The 20,104-nt window shown below is 46.2% G+C and overlaps 1 protein-coding gene across 2 annotated transcripts; it reads right to left on the bottom strand.

The window, feature by feature from the left end:
• Positions 1–1,730: 1,730 nt before the first annotated feature.
• LOC309358145 (cryptochrome-1-like) lies at positions 1,731–20,061 on the bottom strand. Of its 2 annotated transcripts, none has more exons than XM_081890986.1 (11): positions 19,838–20,061; positions 14,667–14,946; positions 14,180–14,374; positions 13,851–13,969; positions 12,296–12,450; positions 11,083–11,223; positions 10,199–10,366; positions 5,677–5,817; positions 4,391–4,542; positions 3,624–3,853; positions 1,731–1,860 (listed from the first exon to the last, which is right to left on the bottom strand). In XM_081890986.1, the coding sequence occupies exons 2-11, from the start codon at positions 14,879–14,881 to the stop codon at positions 1,784–1,786; spliced, it is 1,593 nt and encodes a 530-aa protein (XP_081747112.1). In that variant the 5' UTR covers positions 14,882–14,946; positions 19,838–20,061; the 3' UTR covers positions 1,731–1,783. The 2 variants fall into 2 exon arrangements, with proteins under 2 accessions (XP_081747112.1, XP_081747111.1); XM_081890985.1 differs by lacking the exon at positions 19,838–20,061 and adding an exon at positions 18,468–18,651.
• Between the last annotated feature and the right edge of the window lie 43 nt (positions 20,062–20,104).

The following is a 20,104-nucleotide window of genomic DNA, read 5'->3' on the forward strand; positions in this document are numbered from 1 at the left end:
AAATTTGTCTGGCAGGGCAAAAAGCCCCGAATTAAGTTTAAGATACTAACAGACGCAAAGGAAAGAGGGGGCTTTGCCCTGCCAGACTTAAGGCTGTATTATGAAGCCGCAGCTTTCTGCTGGCTGAAAGATTGGCTACTTCTTGAAGACACTGACGTGTTAGATTTGGAAGGTTTTAACAATGCTTTTGGGTGGCACGCATATTTGTGGTATGACAAAGTTAAGATAAACAAGGCCTTTAAGAACCATATTGTCAGAAAAGCAGTGTTTAATGTCTGGACAAAATACAAAGACTTATTAGAAAATAAAACTCCGAGGTGGCTTTCACCCTTGGAAGCTAAGGCTTGGAAAAGACCCAATATGGAAGCCTACTGGCCGAAATATTGAGAATTGTTAGAAAAAGATGGGGGGGAAATTGCAGAGTATGGAGAAAATGAAGGATAAAGTGCGAGACTGGTTACATTACGCTCAGATTAAGGAAATTTTTTAAAGTGATAAAAAGCTAGGATTCCAGGTGGAGAAATCGAAGTTGGAGACAGAGCTGTTAGAACCTAAGACTAAGGTACTTTCAAGAATGTATAACTTGCTGCTGAAATGGAATACACAAGACGAAATGGTTAAGTCGGCTATGATAAAATGGGCACAGGACATTGGGCATAACATTATGTTTGAGGACTGGGAAAGGTTGTGGACCACTGGGTTGAATTTCACTGCATGTAATGCTTTGAAAGAAAATGTAATGAAAATGATATACAGATGGTACATGACCCCAGTTAAACTTGCCAAAATATACCATTCGTCTGATAACAAATGTTGGAAATGTAAAGAAAATGAAGGAACATTCTTTCACCTCTGGTGGACTTGCCCTAAAGTGAAGGCCTTCTGGGAAATGATATATAACGAGTTGAAAAAGGTGTTTAAGTATACCTTTACCAAGAAACCAGAGGCCTTTCTTCTGGGCATTGTAGACCAGAAGGTGCTAAAGAAAGATAGAACATTTTTCATGTATGCAACAACAGCAGCAAGGATACTACTTGCTAAGAACTGGAAAACTCAAGATCTACCCACACTGGAAGAATGGCAGATGCAACTGATGGACTATATGCAACTGGCGGAGATGACTGGCAGAATCCGAGACCTGGGAGAAGAAAGGATTGAAGAAGATTGGAAGAAATTCAAGATTTACCTGCAGAAACATTGTGATTTAGTGGAATGTTAAGAAGGATGCTTGGTTATAAATAATTGGCCATCATTAAAATAGATTAAGAATTGATATTTAAGCATGTGGTCATAGATTTGGAAATAAGATGATAATTTGCTTGACAAAAATTATTAAAGATGCAAATGGGAGCGGGAGGCGTGAGGAAGCTCAAGAATATTATGAAACTTTGTTAAAACAAAGCAATAATGTTCATTATTATTGTATTTTCTTATTAAAAAACCTTAATAAATATTTATATATATAAAAAAAGATTAGGTATTGGATGGGCTTGAGCAAATGGTCTTGCGGGCCATATTGAGGCTACCCTGCCAGACCAAATTTGGCTAGAGGTGTCTCCCCCCCCCCCTCCCAGCACCATAGAAGATAAGCATGGAAACCCTGTTGGGTTGTGTGACCTCACTTTCTCCCTTCTCGCGCTTGATGTCCAGGCTGCTTATGATACAGGGGTAGTATTTAGCTTAGCCATTCTCCACCACTTCTAGCATTTTGAAAAGTTATTATACTGTGGGTATTGTTTTGATTTTTTTAGTTTTGAGCCATAGTTTTCAACATGAGCCACTTTTAGGTGCTTTTGATCTTCACTTTCTTTGATCGCACTTCAGCTTTCAATAGAGCCTTTGGCCGCTTCTGGTTGGCATCTAAAAGAAAAAAAAACAATCCAAGTTGATTTGTGTGTAGCACTTTTCAATGTACAGACTGGCTTTTACTTGATCCTAACCGCCTTCTGCCATAAGGCCCCTGTTCCCCATTTTCCATTTGGATCACTGGGTTCATGGCTTGATGCCAACCGCTGAGATCCAGCTTCCCTCAAATGAAGCTCCAAAATTTGACATAGGGCTGCTTGAAGATCAGAATTAAATTACTGTTTCTGTCACTCTGCTGGAATCTAACCTGTATCTGGGGGGGAAAGACCATTAATTCTAATACCCACACTCAGCTGCAAGACCTCAGTGTGCCATGCACCAAGGAACTGTATGAACTTAAAGGTCAGTGAGTTCAAAACATCCACTCATAGGCTGCTGTTGTGCTTCTGCATGATTAACTGCTCTGGCTTCCACATGGCCTCTGTTAGGGCAGATAATTGCACTACATCTCCGGGTTGGACAGAGTTAATTCCATTCGACCCAATGCAAACTAACTGCATGCCCTCTGAGGTTGCCTCACTATTTCTCACTGCTCACAACCTTTCTCCTGAACAGCAATTCCTGCATTAACATGGAGACCTGCCTCCTTGAAAGGTGGCTGATTCCTTTTCATGATTTAAAAAAATCCAGTTCCTTTGGGTATTAAAATTTAGCCTAAAGGTTTGTTGGTGGATGTCACCAGTCTTAGATGTTTGAGAACCACAGTAACTCGAGATTATTATTAATTAAACTTGTTAGTCATTTTATCTTGCCCAAGACAATCCAAAGCAACTTAAAAACAAAGAACCAATCTAGATACATTAAAACCAAGATGTGGGGAGGAGGAAATTAGCATTTAAAACATTCCACGCACTCTAAAAGTCGCCTGGGTATAGAGGGAAGTTCTTGGCTGGGCGCCTTGATATATAATGATGGTACGAGGCGAGCCTCCCTGGGGAGAGAGCATTTCACATACTGAGCCACCGCAAAAATGTCCTTGTGTTGCTACCCTCTGGACCTCTCATTGAGGGAGCACACAAACAGGGGTCTCGGATGATGTTTGCTTGGTCCAGGTCAGTCTAGGTCAGCTCATATGGGGAGAGGCAGTACTTGAGGTATTGCAGTCCTGAACCATTGAAGGCTTTATAGGTCAAAACCAGCACTTTGAATTGGGCCTGGAAACTGATTGACAGCCAGTGCAGTTGGGCTAAGATTGGTGTTACATGCCCTGGTGAGCAACGTGGCCACTGAATTCTCTGCCAGCTGAGATTGGAAAGATGGGTTGTGACAGGGCACTGTGCTGAGGCTGAAATTGTTATCACTCCTCTTCCTGATTTTTAGCAGGTAGTTGTCCTTTCAGACATTACCTGTACAGGTAAAGGTAAAGGGACCCCTGACCATTAGGTCCAGTCGTGACCGACTGGGGTTGCGGCGCTCATCTCGCTTTATTGGCGGAGGGAGCCGGTGTACAGCTTTCGGGTCATGTGGCCAGCATGACTAAGCCGCTTCTGGTGAACCAGAGCAGCACACGGAAATGCCGTTTACCTTCCCGCTGGAGCGCTACCAATTTATCTACTTGCACTTTGACGTGCTTTCGAACTGCTAGGTAGGCAGGAGCAGGGACCGAGCAACGGGCGCTCACCCCGTCGCAGGGATTCAAACCGCCGACCTTCTGATCGGCAAGTCCTGGGCTCTGTGGTTTAACCCACAGCGCCACCCACGTCCCTCCTGTACAGGTACCCCCAGCCATAACAGCACTCTTGTTTTGACAAGCTTACCTTTTTTACCTGTTTCATCCTGCCCTTTGGCAGCTGCACTTGGTGATCGCCGTGCATACGCTGCCTTCATTCGTTCGAGATTCTTTTTCCGCACTTCTTCATGAGCAACGATGGGCTTGGGATAGTCTTCACCAATGATGCAGCCTGCACGCTCCTGCACGCTCTGTGGTGCTTTCCAAGGCTCATAAATATAGTCACTTGGAAACTTCTTGAGGAAGGGGAGGTACTTCCTGCGTATGTTGTAATGATAAAGGAGGAAGTCAGGTGTGTACGGGAAAAGGCTCAGAACTTAGTGGCATAGCCTGATGCTTTGCAGAGTTAAAATCAATATTCTAAGGTCCAAGTCTGCACTGGAACAGGGTAACAACCACTTGGCTCTCATAAGTCAGAGAAGTGGTTGAATAATACTTTTAGTAGTTCAGAGAATAGCACCTTGCTAATTTCCATGATTAGAAAAACTGAAATTAGGCAAAGTAATGCACTTTTTGCTCTATACATATAGCAAAATTCTTTTTTTCAATGCAGACGTCAAAGAATTCTGAAATTACAGATTGTAGAGACCTAAAAATCAACCAGATTACTCCTGCACTTATACCAGTTGCCTCTTAGGCACAGGCAAAGCTAAAAAGAGATTCTCACCAATCCTGTAATAGCTTTCCTGTAATCACATTCATAGACCCGGTTACTGTTCCCAGCGGTAAACATAAACTCTGCCAGATAACTTAATGCTTGTTTTAAGTGCAGCGATGCTATATTATTACACCTACTTTATATACTCTCCGTTTTTGTCTGTCTTCTTGCCAAAGGCAATTGGTGAGTAGACACGGAAGAACTGGTGGAAAAAGGCACTTGCAGAAAGCCACTGCCAGTTACCGGCATTCAAGGACCAATCGGCATCAAGCAGCAATTCTTCAAAGACCTGAAATAGAAGCAGTTTGGAAAACGAACACCTTTTGGGAACCGCAAAGAAGTCCAGTCCAATAGTCATAGCTTCCTCATGCTCTACAAGCTTTTTGTAACATTACATTTTAACTACGCTTCTGGTGTAATAGGGGACAGTAGTCTGACTCCCCTTAAAGGGACAGTGAACCCCTGCCATGTATTCCACAATGCAGAAAGGAGGAAGCCATAAGACAAGAGGCGGCAAACTTTTTCAATCTGAGGGCTGCCTACCCTCACAGGCAGGGGTCAGCAAACTTTTTCAGCAGGGGGCCGGTCCACTGTCCCTCAGACCTTCTGAGGGGCCAGACTATATTTGGTGGGGATGAACGATGTCCTATGCCCCACAAATAACCCTGAGATGCATTTTAAATAAAAGCACACATTCTACTCATGTAAAAACACACTGATTCCCGGACAATCTGTGGGCCAGATTTAGAAGGCAATTGGGCTGGATCCGGCCCCTGGGTCTTAGTTTGCCTACCCATGTTCTGGGGTCTACATGCCAGTAGTCGGCAGGAAATGGATAGGACTCCTACCCTATTGTTCATTAGCCTGTTCCTGTCATGCAGTAAGTCAGAGGTTTCCATCTACAGTGGTACCTCAGGTTACATACGCTTCAGGTTAAAGACTCCGTTAACCCAGAAATAGTACCTTGGGTTAAGAACTTTGCTTCAGGATGAGAACAGAAATCGTGCTCCGGCGGCACGGCGGCAGCAGGAGGCCCCATTAGCTAAAGTGGTGCTTCAGGTTAAGAACAGTTTCAGTTAAGAACGGACCTCCAGAACGAATTAAGTACGTAACTTGAGGTACCACTGTACTCTGTATGCAGAATAAGCATGCAGGGGAACTTAAGTATGTAGCTTGGGAAGGAGGGTGTTACAGTGCAAGGCAACTGGGAATCTTGAAAATACAATGGTGTTTTTGTCCTGAGAACTAGGAATGGCGCAAGGGGGGAGATCTCCCAGTTTTGAATGGAGTATGTGCTCAGGGGCAACCTAACAATTCAGCCACTAACTAGCTATGGACCCGCCAATAAATCCAGCTTTCCTCTGGCTACGGAGAACGTTCTGAACTCTGCAGCTTTCATGATGAACTCCCAACCTGCCTTCACCTTTTGCCCTTCCTCCCAGGATATCCAGAGGTCTCCTCGCGTCAGGAAGCAAGCCACCGCATGCCGTGCCAAATGATGGATCCAGCCCTCTGTGCGCAGCTGCGTCATAATGGCATCTATAAAGGGGTAGCCTGTCCGGCCCTGGCAGCAAGAAAGGGAGAGCAAACTCAGGTTTTCACTTATCACTATCCCACTCCTATTTAAGCAGTGTGTGTTATATATAGCAATATTCTTGAAAACATAAATGCCACCCCAAAATGTTAAATCATTTATGCAGTGAGGGAATTCTGATCACATGTACCAAATAAAAGGAAATAAACCATTCTAGATCAACTGTGGAAAAGCAGATATTATCAATTATGCAGATATTATCTATTATGTTGGAATTATGTGTGGAGATATCTATCGATCTTGCCTTATCGATAGAGCCGCGACGTCAGACAGCTTTACGATCCGCATCAATCACCTACAGCGGTCCGGCAGGCTTCCTCTCTGGCTGCGCAATAACTCCTGCTGTCTCTCCTTTCAGTCACGGCTTTTTTTTAGCAGAGTTGAACACAGCGTGTAAAGCAGTCTTGCTTCTTGTAAGCACACATAGACAGCTCCGTCTATTTACAGCTCTTTATTAAAACATTACAGCAAACAAAGTCCAGGGCTTCTTTCAGCCATGTCTCCCTCACAGATACACAGAGGGAAGTAGAAGTGAAAGTACAGGGAAAAACTCCTCCTTCTTAGCTTCTAAAAGCTTCTGTCTCCGCCCAGCTTCTGTAAGCTGACGTTAGCAGGTGACACACACCAGGGGAATTTAACCAGATAAATTCTGAACCATAACACCCCCCCTTGTGTCCCTGCGTGATACCTGTGTAACATCTTCAGTAACACCTTGTGAGATCGATCCCTTCCCCAATGCCTTGTGCCCTCCCTTGGCAAACCTGTTTGGCATTTGTGGAACCACCTCACAACTCTCAGAATCGCACTGTGCGAAACTTACCCACGCACCTGTGGCCTGATACCTCTCTGGTGGGATACCTTTCGTTGTGCGACTGGACCTCCTAGGCACAAACTCAGGTGTTTCCCCTGACTCATTTTGATCAGCAGGTGTATCCTCTGCATCATGGAACTCACCCTCTGACTTAAAGCGTCTTCGAATCCTCTCCATCACACTCACAGGAGAACTAGGTTCACTTTTGGGCAGTCTCTTAACAGCTTGTGGAGATGCCCTATCCTGCTCCTGACCCTGGTCAGTGACCTGGTCGTCATCAGCAGCCTCAGCCTCTTCTTCCGCCTCATCAGAACTGTCTTCTGGGTCAGAGAGACAATCTGAGAGAACATCACGCCTGACAGGAGTCTTTGACTTTACATCCTCCTCTAAGAACTCAGCGTGTTTACTGATCAGCACCTTACTCTGATCACCTGATGGGTAAGCAAAACGCCATGCACGGGCATCTGGCTCATACCCACAGAAGATCATTTTCTGGACTTTGGCTCCATCTGGCCCTTGCAAAGCCTTAGGCAAAGCGACAAGCGCAGGAGTCCCAAAAGTCCGCAGAAAGTGAACCTGGGGTTTGCGGCCATTTAACAAAGAGAACGGTGTGTCGCCTACCAGTGAGTTGTAGACCCGATTCCAGGTAAATGACACAGCCCTAGTAGCCTCCACCCAAAACTCAGGAGGCAACCTGGCTTCTTTCAGCATCACCTGTGCAGCCTTAACCAGAGCCTCACTCCTCAGCTCTGCCACCCCCCCTTGCTGGGGTGAATTAACTGTGTGGCGTATCCCTCTCTTCTGCAAGAACTTCTGCAACGCAGAACCAGTGTACTCAGCATTTCTGTCACTGATGATCGCTTGAACCCTGGTGGAGAACCTCTGTTCCACCCCCTCAATCCAGCTCTTGATCAGCTGTGCTGCATCCTCCCTGGATTTGAGACCGTGAGCCCAGGAACTCTGCGAGAAATTATCCAAAAAAGTTAGGAGAAACCTGGCCCCCCCTAGACTTGGTTCCTTGACAGGACCGGCCAAATCTATGTGTACCAACTCAAAAGGTTTAGTGGCCACACGTTCCACCTTTGGGTAACTGCACCCTCTCACCTTTGCCTGCTTGCAAGTGTCACAATTAATGGCACTTCCACAATTTTGAATCTTACAACCTGTAACAACCTCAGGCAACACCTGCAAATCCTCTAAAGGATTGTGAATCGCTCTCTGATGCCATACGCATGCACAAGTAACATTATGAGCGGGAATTGTAGCACGCTGGTTGGGAACTGTAGCACGCAACGCTTGTGCTTTCTCAACCTTCCCCTCACCTCCAAGAGACGTTTTAAGAATGAAAAGGTCATTCTGTCCCTTCCGCACTTTGGCCAGTAACCTCCCCTCTCTGGAGATTGTGCAGACATCATTTTCAAAACAAACTTTGAACCCCTTATTCAACAAATAAGGCACAGATAACAAACAGTGATGAATCTCTGGAACAATACAAAAATCCACCGTCTCCTGTAGAACAGAAAGAAAGGCATTAGTACATTTGAGAACTCTAGTTTTCTGTCCATTCGCGAACTTAATAGTTTGCCCCTTCGGAACTGCTGTGCAATTCCACCTCTCGACTGCAGGGATCTCTGGAACCATGTTGCGGTTAGCTGCAGAGTCAATTACAAGGCTGAGCTGGAAATTTTCCACTCGGCCGTCTTCAAACACTGCCATACTCGCAGAAACTTGATAAGACTCTTCTCCCTGCTGTTTACCACGGCCACCTGGCTCAGCTCCACGCCTGCCTGTCTTCCCAGGCCTGTTGCCATGGAAACCTGCCTGATTCCCATGGGAAAAGTCTTTACAAACATCCTGCACCGGCTCTCTGCTCCGGTGGGGGCAACTGCCACGCCGATGTTGAACTCCAGTGGAAAAACACTGCCCGGGGCTCCTCCCAGCTGGCCTGGCCTTCCTCCTTCTGGAACGGTGCCTTCCACCAGCGTGGCCCCCCCTGAAGCTCCTCTCTGCTTCAGCACAAAGGGAAAGTTGTTTAAACTTGCCTTTGGAACTCTTCGCCCCCCCGATCTGCTCACTAGCGCTCCTAGAGGCCAAGACATCGGGAACAGGGCCTGCCAGTCCAGCCTCTCCAGGACTCAGTCCATCACACAGACGTGTAGAAGCATTGCAACAGCTCCCCAACACTGTCCCAGCCCCCATTGGGCTTTCTGGGCATCCTTCAGCCCCCCCAGGGCTTCCTCCAGGGCTCTGGCCTTTCGCTGACGCTTCACACAAGCCCTTCAGCAAATTCCAGGCAGCCCACGCTGTCTCAACACCCTCCAAATGAGGTCTCAGTGATGCATCAACGCATGCTCTGAGCATCTCTAGCTCTTGCAGCCTCTGGCTATCTTCAGCCAACACAGCCCCACAGCTTGCTTCACCTGCTCCAGCTGCTGGCCGGCCAAGGGGTGATGATTTTGGCTCCCATTGGGTGGCTTCCCAGAGCCCTTCGACCAAGAACCATCCCCTTATTTGTCTGGACCACGTTGCCCAACTCTTTAGAGTTAGAGGCTCCAGCGGTATATCCTGGCTTTCAGCCATCTTCTCCCGTTCTCCCAAGGTGCCCCAAGCTGTACTTACTCCGTACCAGCTTCCTCCGGCCTTCCCTTCCGTGGAGAAACGATATTTCAGCTGCGTCTCAGCTCCCAGCTTTTAGCTGCTTTTTCAGCTCCAGCTCTCTGTGTATCAGAAGCTCTCACTGCCTCTCGGAAGCAGGCAATTAATCATCTGCTCTCCGGCACCCAGTCAGCTCCCGTTGCGCTCCTCAGCCGCAGACCGCTGACTTCAAAGCATTCCTGAGGCTCACACCGACTGCTTTACGAGCGTTTTCTGACACTCCATAACCTGTGGAGATATCTATCAATCTTGCCTTATCGATAGAGCCGCGACGTCAGACAGCTTTACGATCCGCATCAATCACCTACAGCGGTCCGGCAGGCTTCCTCTCTGGCTGCGCAATAACTCCTGCTGTCTCTCCTTTCAGTCACGGCTTTTTTTTAAGCAGAGTTGAACACAGCGTGTAAAGCAGTCTTGCTTCTTGTAAGCACACATAGACAGCTCCGTCTATTTACAGCTCTTTATTAAAACATTACAGCAAACAAAGTCCAGGGCTTCTTTCAGCCATGTCTCCCTCACAGATACACAGAGGGAAGTAGAAGTGAAAGTACAGGGAAAAACTCCTCCTTCTTAGCTTCTAAAAGCTTCTGTCTCCGCCCAGCTTCTGTAAGCTGACGTTAGCAGGTGACACACACCAGGGGAATTTAACCAGATAAATTCTGAACCATAACATTATGAAAGCAAGATGAGCACCGCAACCCCATAGTCACCTTTGACTGGACTTAACTGCCCAGGGGTCCTTTACCTTTTACCTTTTTTTACAGTGCTATGAATAGTTAAGTGCATATAAGTGTGGATAATATGTCTGGCCCTGGTGGCAAGAGAGGAGATTGCTTAATCTGCAAATATTCGGGTAGATTGTGAACTTTGCCAAACAGAACATGCCTCACGCCAGGCTTTGAGATAATCCTTGTTGTCATCCCAGTCCACCTGCACACAAACTGGATTGCCCTCCATCTTGTCAAAGTTGGGGATCCCAGCTCCTGCCGTGTAGAAAAACTCCCGCCACAGGAGTTGCCCGTGCAGAGATACCGGTGGGTCAGAGTGTTTCCTCTAGAGAAGCACAGTAGAGAAGGAACAGTAATTATTATTTGGATTGTTTTAGAGCAGGGCCCTAGAGCACAGTTCCCACCACCCCTGACCGCTAGTCATGCTGGCTGGAAATAATGCAGGTTTGAGTCCAACAACAGCTGAAGGACCACTCTTTCGGAGAATCGGAAAACAACACATTTACTGCAGTATACTTGAGCTACATGATCAGAATCACAGAGTGATGTTCAGTGGCACAATCTGGCAAGAGCAGCACTATGTGATTCTGCTGATCACGCAGCTTAGCTGTTAAAAAAAGAGGAGCTTCTAAATGTAGCCGTCTAAGGTCCCACCTGCACAGTAGCCATGCATATGGTCGAATTAAATATTGCAGGTAGCTGTTGCAGTCCACCTTGCCTTGGGTGGCTGATTGCCTCTAGTGTAACAGAAGCCCTAGCCATGTAGATTTGTCACAGCAACTCTGATGGCATCAGTTTACATACTCTTTATATCAGAGTTTTGACAGCCTTGGTCTGGGACAGATTAAAAAAAAAGTCTTTTTGAGGAAATCTGCAAGCAGCATATACGCAACGGAACCCCCTTATCTAGGTCCACGGCCTACAGATTTCTGAAATGGCACTTTGTTGGAACAGAAAGTATCTGGCAGTTGTACCAATGAAAACAGACAGTATTCTGTGATTATATGACAACTGGAGAATAAAAAAAGCTCCTCTTCTTACCCCCTGGTAGATTTCAGTCAGCTTCCACCAGAACATCCGTACAGACAGGCATCCAAATTTGACATAGGGGCTGAGGACCGTAGTGCTAGGAGTCAAAGAATTGGGGGATGTGTCAGGCTTCTTAAAATTGCATACCCATGACTGTAAAGAAAAAAGGGGAAAATAACGCATAGAGAGTTTTGAGGGGCTAGATATGTCCAAAGGGCTGCCTTGTGGCTCTCAGGCAAGAGGGCTTTTTGGTGGCGGCCCTGCACTGGGCAGTTCTGTGCCTTGTATGTGCCAGTTGCTTTCTTTACTATATTTTAGGCATCAAAGAGCATCCTGTTCTATTGTCCCTGTAATTTTATTTTCTCCTTTTTGAAAATGCATACCCCGCTGAGTTTTCAAAGGAACTCAAGGAAGCTTACAAACCAAACATAACAGTCCCCATCAAAATCACAAATGTTGACTGTAGCAAAATCCAAAATAGCCAATAACTGTAGCAAAACTCAAAACACCCAATGAAGCCAATATAGAGCCACAGCAGCCAAAACCAGGCAGCAGCCTGATCACACAGGCAAGTTACAAACAGCCATGCTTTTAACTAGCTGCCTAAGACAACAGCGAATGGGCCCAACATTTCACACTTCGCAATGTGTCCCAAAGGGTGGGCGCAACAACCGAAGAGGCCATAGCACTAGCTATCACCACTCATGTTTTCCAGGGTCAATGAATCTGGAGCACAGCTTCAGGTAATGTTCAGGCCATGCAGGGAGGAAAATATGGAAGGTGGCAGTCTCTGGAGTCCCATCTTCAAATGTGGGGCACATTGGCATGGTTTGGGGGGGAAATTGTCTTGCAGGCCAAATCTAGGATTGCCATATTTCAGACAATGAAAATCCTGACAGATCTTTTTCCCCCCCACAATGTTGTTGAGTTTTTTTTAAAGTTTTGCCCAAATTTGTTGAGTAAAAAAGAGGTTTTTGAGCTATTCTAAAAGAAAATTGTCCAAAACAATGTTGCCGACATAGGCTGCCATACATCTGGATTTTCTCGGAATTTTTTTTTTGCGATTTCCGCCCGGACACTGCTTCCCACTTGCAGTATTCCAGGTATGTCTGGGAAATTCTAGACGTATGGCAACCTTAGCCAAATCTGGCCACCAGGCCAGAGACTCCCCACCAGTGAAGCAAAGTCTGTTGGGCAAAAGCAACAGACATTTCAGTCACTGTACCGTTCTCTTCATATACAAGTCCAGCCGAGCAATGGCCTCAGATTCTCCTCCTGGATAAAGGTGGGGGCCAGCTGTCTTTGGATCCTGTCCCAGTTCTTCAAGAGAAGGGATACCATACTCCTTATCGTGGTCCTCTGTGACAGGTGTGCTGCACTCTAGGTTAAAACATTGATCCGACAGATTCAAAGCTTGTACGGAACAGTGCATCTCTGGTTCGTCTGGCTCCCTGTGCCCAAATCTTGCCTCTCTCAAACCCCGATGACTCAATCAATGTAAGAACTTATCTGATTATTCATAACAAGGCTAAGTCAAAGTACAGTGGTACCTCGGGTTAACAACTTAATTCATTCTGGAGGTCCGTTCTTAACCTGAAACTGTTCTTAACCTGAGGTACCACTTTAGCTAATGGGGCTTCCTGCTGCCGCCATGCGATTTCTGTTCTCCTCCTGAGGTAAAGTTCTTAACCCGAGTTACTATTTCTGGGTTAGTGGCGTCTGTAACTGAAGCGTCTGTAACCTGAAGTGTCTGTAACCTGAGGTACCACTGTACCTTTTTTGCTAACTTTTTTGACTGCTGTAAATCACACACCTCTTTTCAGCGTTTTTTGTAACACGATGGCAAAATATTTGTCCATTCATTGTCACTTTGGCTCAGTATTATTTGCCTTCAGCAGCTGCCAGATCTGATTAGCTAAGCACCCTTGTGATGTGCTGTTCACTGGCCTGATCTGCACAACACAGTGAACCAAATATGGCTTACTGGGCCTGTGCAAACATGGATTCCCAGAGAGTTATTCACAACCCCTTTGCTCCTCTCTGTTCTATTTTACTCCTCACGCTTTGCTCAGCCAAACCTTAGCATGTCATCACAGCATGTGCTGTAGGCCACCCAGAGTGGCTAGCAAAACCCAGCCAAATGGGGCAGTATATAAATGATAAAATCATCATTATCATCCATGGTTAGGCTTACGGTTAAGCTCTTCCCTTGCTAACCATGAACCACTGCCAAGAACAAACATAAGCACTGAAAATTGTCAATTGGGTGTGGGTAGGCCACCCATCAGGGATGCGAGTGGCGCTGTGGGTTAAACCACAGAGCCTAGGACTTGCTGATCAGAAGGTCAGTGGTTCGAATCCCCGCAACGGTTTGAGCGCCCGTTGTTTGGTCCCTGCTCTTGCCAACCTAGCAGTTCGAAAGCACGTCAAAGTGCAAGTAGATAAATAGGTACCACTCCACCGGGAAGGTAAACGGTGTTTCCGTGCGCTGCTTTGGTTCGCCAGAAGCGGCTTAGTCATGCTGGCCACATGACCCGGAAGCTGTACGCCAGCTCCCTCGGCCAATAAAGCAAGATGAGTGCTGCAAGCCCAGAGTTTGTCACGACTGGACCTAATGGTCAGGGGTCCATTAGGCCACCCATCCCAGGATGTCAGATTATCCCACAGCATTTCTATCCAAGTCACAACTCTCTCACACACTCCAAAGGCCCCACAGTACTTGTCAGAATCCAGAAAAACCCATTGCCTGCATCCCAAAGTCCAGAGAGACTCGTACTCACCCTTCATGTTTTCCAAGCTAGGAGCTGGAACTGGCCGTTTTGGAGGACCCAGAGAAGCCAAGACCGTCTGCAGCCGAGTGTAAGTCAAAGGTGCCTTTCCGTTGTTCTCGATGATGATTCTGTTGGAAATGATGACAATACATTATCAGGAATGTCCGGCAATGGATTTTTGTTTCCCTTTGGAAGTTCCTTGGAGTTCCTTTTTGTAAAAAATAAAAATAAAAATGACTGATATATGTAGTTAATAATAATAATCTCTAAGAAACTTTTATCTGGTGGATTCCAGAAATGCATGCAAAATTGTCGTGGCCTTTGCTCTTTGTACCCACCTTTCAGTGTCGTACAAAGTGTGGGACACTTTCTGAACAACTTGGACTCCATGTTCAGCTGCCACCCTCACCACCTCAGCATCACGGCGCCTCGCATACGGTTCTGTGTCGACTTCAAATGTGAGCAGGGTCACCTTCCACTTCTCAAATAGTTCTGGAAATGCCTCTGCAGGACTGCCACGAACTACAAACAGCCTGAGGAGACACCACAACCTTTGAGTGCTCAAAAACCAAGAAAGCGCCAAAGACTAGGTGAGTTTCTGAGGTCAAGACAGAGAGGACTAGGATCTGGGAGGGACAGTATGGCAAACTGACAGAGAGCACTGTGTGCCAGAATTGTAGTTTTTGCACCTGCATTCTAGTAGGGCAATTTGACCCCCCATTTGGCCTCTCCATAGAAAACCATTCAGGTTTGGGGAAAGTGCTGTAGAAATGGCCCCTTCGACCTCCCTGGTGTATTTTGAAAACTGGCCCATCCAGTACTTGCCTTGAGTTCAGCTTCTTGAGGCTCTCGTCCAGATCTCTCAGAGATTCAACCAGGAATCTCCAGCGGTTAACACTGACCCGCATATTCTTCGGGAACCAGGGGTCAAGGATAAAGATAGGGTAGACCTCAGCACTGTCCTTCATAGCTGCTAGCAAGGCAGGGTTATCATGGAGGCGAAGTGCCTTGCGGAACCAGTGGATCGAAATATTCGTCATTCTGTTGCGTCACCAGCCTGTTTCTCCCCACTTTGTATTAGGAGCAGTGTACAAGCAGGAAAAAGCTAGGTGGGAACGGGAGAATATTTTTACTTTTTCACAAAGACAGTGGTACACAAGCTATCTCATTTGGCAGAGATGGGGAACCTGTGGTCTTCCAAGTGTTTCTGAGTTGCAACTCCAATCATCCCCGACCATTGGCCATGCAGGATGGGGGTGATGCCATATGACCCAACATCTAGAGGGCCACAAGTTCCCTGTCCTGCCACGAAGGTTGACCTCACTCAACCCCCACTAAATAAACATTTAGGGAGGCATATGGATATAACTTGTAGACTTTTCAGATGGGCAAACTCAAAGGCATGTACTCTGAGGCACTTAAAGACAATACAGTGGTACCTTGGTTCTCAAACGCTTTGGTACTCAAACAACTTGGAACCCAAACACTGCAAACTTGGAAGTAAGCGTTATGGCTTGCGAACTTTTTTCAGAAGCCGAATGTGCTCCGTTTTGAGTGTTAACGCTTCCGATTTGAGTGCCACACTTCCGTTTTGAGTGTTACGCTGAGGTCTGTCTATTTTTGCTATTTATTTTGCATTTTTGTGACTCGTTTTGTTTTTGTGACTGTGTGGAACCCAGTTCAGCTACTGATGGATTGATTGTGTGACTGCAGTACATTGTTTACTGCTTTCATTTTATGGATCAATGGTCTCATTAGATAGTAAAATTCATGTTAAATTGCTGTTTTGGGGGTTGTTTTTAAAAATCTGGAACGAATTAATCCATTTTGCATTACTTTCTATGGGAAAGTGCACCTTGCTTTTGGAACGCTTTGGTTTTGGAATGGACTTCCAGAACAGATTAAGTTTGAGAACCAAGGTACCACTGTAGTTAAAAGAGTTCTGAAGCGTGAAAACTCCAGGTTCCCATGCTCCATCTCAAATTCTGCCCTCTATTGGCTGTCTGCACTGATGTCAGTCACGTTGAAGGTTAACCCAGCTCCCTCTTAATTAGGGTTTCAAACTTGCTACAACCCTGGTTTCAAATGAATCCTGGTCAGCACAAGACTCTGGCAGGCATTTGCCCAGGGCGGCTGCCTCACTTTGCCCATGTTCACAATCTGGTTGATCAAAGTGGATTTTCCCAACCCTTTCAGCCAATGCTTGTTGAAGAATTAGCAGGTTTAATCTGTTTGCTGTGAGCACCAAAATAAGAGGCCAATCAGTATGTCTGATTAACATCAAGTACAAAAGGATGATATTCCAGATGTGAAAGCTAAGCAACATCTGTAATAAGCTTCATCTCCTTCAAGACTAGACTCCAGTGGGGTTCTCCCCCCCCCCCAAAAAAAATAACACAGTGGCAATGTGTCCACCCAGATGAACATGTCAATTTGTTCAATGGGGTTTGCTCCCAGGTGGATGGGTGTAGAATTACTACCTTATAAATACACTTGAACATATTTTTTACTACTTTGAAATGGGTGAATGTTTTAAATGGAGAAATACAAGAGCTCCAGCTTTAAATGAAGTAAAATTTTAAAGCAATGCTGCATGTGGACAATACTTTGCATTGCAAATTAATTGATATGGCTATATTTGAGCTATTTTGCATAATATTGGAATACTAATTTTTTTATTTTAAAAAATATTTCTGCATTGCAGATACAGGGAGGAAGCCAGTTGAAAACAATCCTTAGAAAATTAAAAAAATAAATAGCAATATATGCATCATACACAGTAGCCTCGAAGCTTCAGCTTGTGTGCAGCTGGATTCACAGTTGTAGAGAGCAAATTAACTAACCAAATCTCAATATTCCAGCAAGCGCCTCTACTGCCATCAGCCTACGGGGAGGCAGTTGTGCATGATCCAGCATGTGCAGGCTCTTGTTTTTGGCAAACCAGTGGCAGCCCACATTCAGCATGCAAAACCCTCCTTCAGTCTTATGCAAGCATTAACAAAGCGATGCACGCAGCAATGTCAAATGGATCTGCTGCTTACACAATACCAACAGCAATTGTGCGTCCAAATCATGTATCTTCCACAAGTTCAAAATCTTGTTTTACACTTGACCCTTATGCAACAGAGCTATTCTACACAGGATACTTATGAGGATGTAAAGCCTTGGTCACTGCCCTGTTTAGGTCAAGGAAGGGTCATTGCTCAGTGGTTAAAGCATCAACCTCACAGGCAGAAGGTCCCAGGTTCAATCCTGGGCATCTCCAGGTAAGGATGGGAGAAAACCCATCTTGAAACCCTGGAGAGCAGCTGCCAGTCAGTGTAAATACTACTGAGCTAGATGGACCAACATGGGACATGGGTGGCGCTGTGGGTTAAACCACAGAGCCTAGGACTTGCCAATCAGAAGGTCGGCGTTTCGAATCCCCGCAACGGGGTGAGCTCCCGTTACTCAGTCCCTGCTCCTGCCAACCTAGCAGTTCGAAAGCACATCAAAGTGCAAGTAGATAAATAGGTACCGCTCCGGCGGGAAGGTAAACGGCGTTTCCGTGCGCTGCTCTGGTTCGCCAGAAGCGGCTTAGTTATGCTGGCCACATGACCCGGAAGCTGTATGCCAGCTCCCTCAGCCAATAAAGTGAGATGAGCGCTGCAATTCCAGAATCGGCCACGACTGTACCTAATGGTCAGGTGTCCATTTACCTTTACTAATGGACCAATATCAATAAGGCAGCTTCCTAGTTCAATATTATCCACAATGACCAGCAGCTAATATCCAGGGCTTCAGACAGAAGTCTTGGAATATGAACAGGCAAAGCAAGTGCTTTACCCCAGAGCTAAGACTCCCTTTCCTTGAAAGAAATGAGGGAGTAGAATTCTGGACATGTACAACTTCAGACTGTAAGTGTGCGGAGAAATCATTTTAAAATATATTTCTACGCATTTAATAGGATGCGGGTGGCACTGTGGGTTAAACCACAGAGCCTAGGACTTGCTGATCAGAAGGTCAGCGGTTCGAATCCCCGCAACGGGGTGAGCTCCCGTTGCTCGGTCCCTGCTCCTGCCAACCTAGCAGTTCGAAAGCACATCAAAGTGCAAGTAGATAAATAGGTACCGCTCCGGCGGGAAGGTAAACGGCGTTTCCGTGTGCTGCTCTGGTTCGCCAGAAGCGGCTTAGTCATGCTGGCCACATGACCCGGAAGCTGTGCCTGCTCTCTCGGCCAATAAAGTGAGATGAGGGCCGCAACCCCAGAGTCGGTCACGACTGGACCTAATGGTCAGGGGTCCCTTTACCTTTACCCATATAATAAATTCCTGCAAGACAAAAGCATCAGGGAAAGAGCTGAGCTAGAAACTTTCTTGCTGATGTGCTAGTTTTCTAGTTGAGCTGAGAGGCTTCCCCCCACCCTTTAGAAAGGTTTTGCTGTTGAAATCCCTCCATCTGGGGAGACAATGGAGGAGTGTCTCTTTCAGGGTGAAGTCAAACTGCTGGAGGATTGCAGCGAGGGAACAGCTGCTAAAAGGGGCATTCCCCATCTGCAGTCTGAAACAGTACAGCACTCAGCTAGCTTATTCCGCAACTGCAACACGTGTCCAACCAGCCTCAGGCTGCCAGCCTATCTCCACTTACCTGGGAGTAAGATCTATGGAACTCAGTAGGATTCAGAGCTGAGTAGGCATGCAGGGTTAGTCCACCTTGATTCTTCCAGGCAGAGGAGAAAAATCATATAAAGAGCTATTTCTAACTTCTTTCTCCACTCTCTGCGACCCCACTTCGGCTCTTGCAAACCGGTTATACTTGCGTAACTTAGTGATGCCCAATCTCACAGCATCCGAGAAGTTACACAACTGCGCGCTGTCACTCTGGGGCGTGACTTCCTGCTCCTGCAGCCTCGCCCCAGCCGCATACTCGATTACTCTGGGTTGGTTTAAAGAAACGGAGCTCCCGCCCGTTACTCGAGAGTCATCGGGCATGAGTAGTATTCACACGTGCCGTGCAAATCGGGGTTTTGCCCCAGTCCTAGGCACAGTGACGCGACAGTACGTCCCGCTGAGTTCAATGGAGCCCTAGTTCTCGGTAAGCGTGCTCTGGATCGCAGCCTTGGCAGCTTAATCTTAAATATTTCTTTACTAGGAAATATACCACTGCATATACCCAACAGGTTTTTTGTACTTCTGGATCTCCCCTGCAGACTTGCAGCCGCAACGTCTCGTGCAAAGAGAGCCCGTGTCTTTTGAATGCAATGAAGGGGGGTTGTGGGGGGGAGTTAGATGATCACTTGTAATGTCACCCTGGAATGGAATTTACTCTTTTCCATTTGCTAGGCAAAATAGGATTGCCATTTCTTTTCACCGCTGCAGACTTTGCAGCTGCAGCCCGAAGCAGACATCGGAGCCGGTCCAATTGGCCTCATTGGAACGTACTTCTGATTAAAGATGCACAGCTACCGGTTGCACTTAACCACCGAAAAAGGGGCCGAAAGGATGCCAGAGGAGCTTTAAAATGCTACCCCCAAAAAGAAGGCGGGGTGAAAGGCGATTGAAGTGCATCGCTTTTCAGTTTTGTTTTGTTTTTTCCGTTCTGGATTTTTTCCTTTAAAAATTTGGACCAGTTTGGAAAGTTAGCCTTGGTGAAGCCTTGACGTTTTCATGCCCCAAAAAGTTTTTGATTTGAGCTTCCATTGAATGAGGCTGTATTTTAATATTTTAATGTTTTAATCTTGTATTTTAATCTTGTTTTTAAGTTGTATTTCAATTAATTTGTTTTATATCGGGCGTTAGCCGCCTTGAGCCTGGTCTTGGCTGGGGAGGGCGAGATATAAATATTATTATTATTATTATTATTATTATTATTATTATTATTATTATTATATCGTCCTGGAACTTCCAAGAACGGCAAGTAGCAATAGTGTAATCCTATAGGTGCTAACTCAGAAGTAAGGCTGCAATCCTAACACCATTTGCTGGGGAGAGAACTACACTGAATTCTATAGGACTTACTTTTGAGTAGGCATTATTAGCCTTGCCCGCCAAGTCATTGTGTTCAGAGGGGCCGCCTACTTCCAGGAAAATGGGTATACAGAATCGCAACCTTAAGTCCAGCCTCCTGGGCGTGTTTTCTCGGAAGTGGTTTAACGAAATTTACTTCCATGCAGGCGTACGTCTGAGCGCTCCTCTAAGCAGCCTTACGGTTATTTCTTTTTCTTTTGGGCTGCCAGCAGAAAAGCACCTTTGCAAGCGGGGTGCCGCCGGGGAGCGATCCAGCAA

The sequence above is a fragment of the Podarcis melisellensis genome (genome assembly GCF_964234715.1).
Source record: "Podarcis melisellensis genome assembly, chromosome: 15".
Classification (NCBI taxonomy): domain Eukaryota; kingdom Metazoa; phylum Chordata; class Lepidosauria; order Squamata; family Lacertidae; genus Podarcis; species Podarcis melisellensis.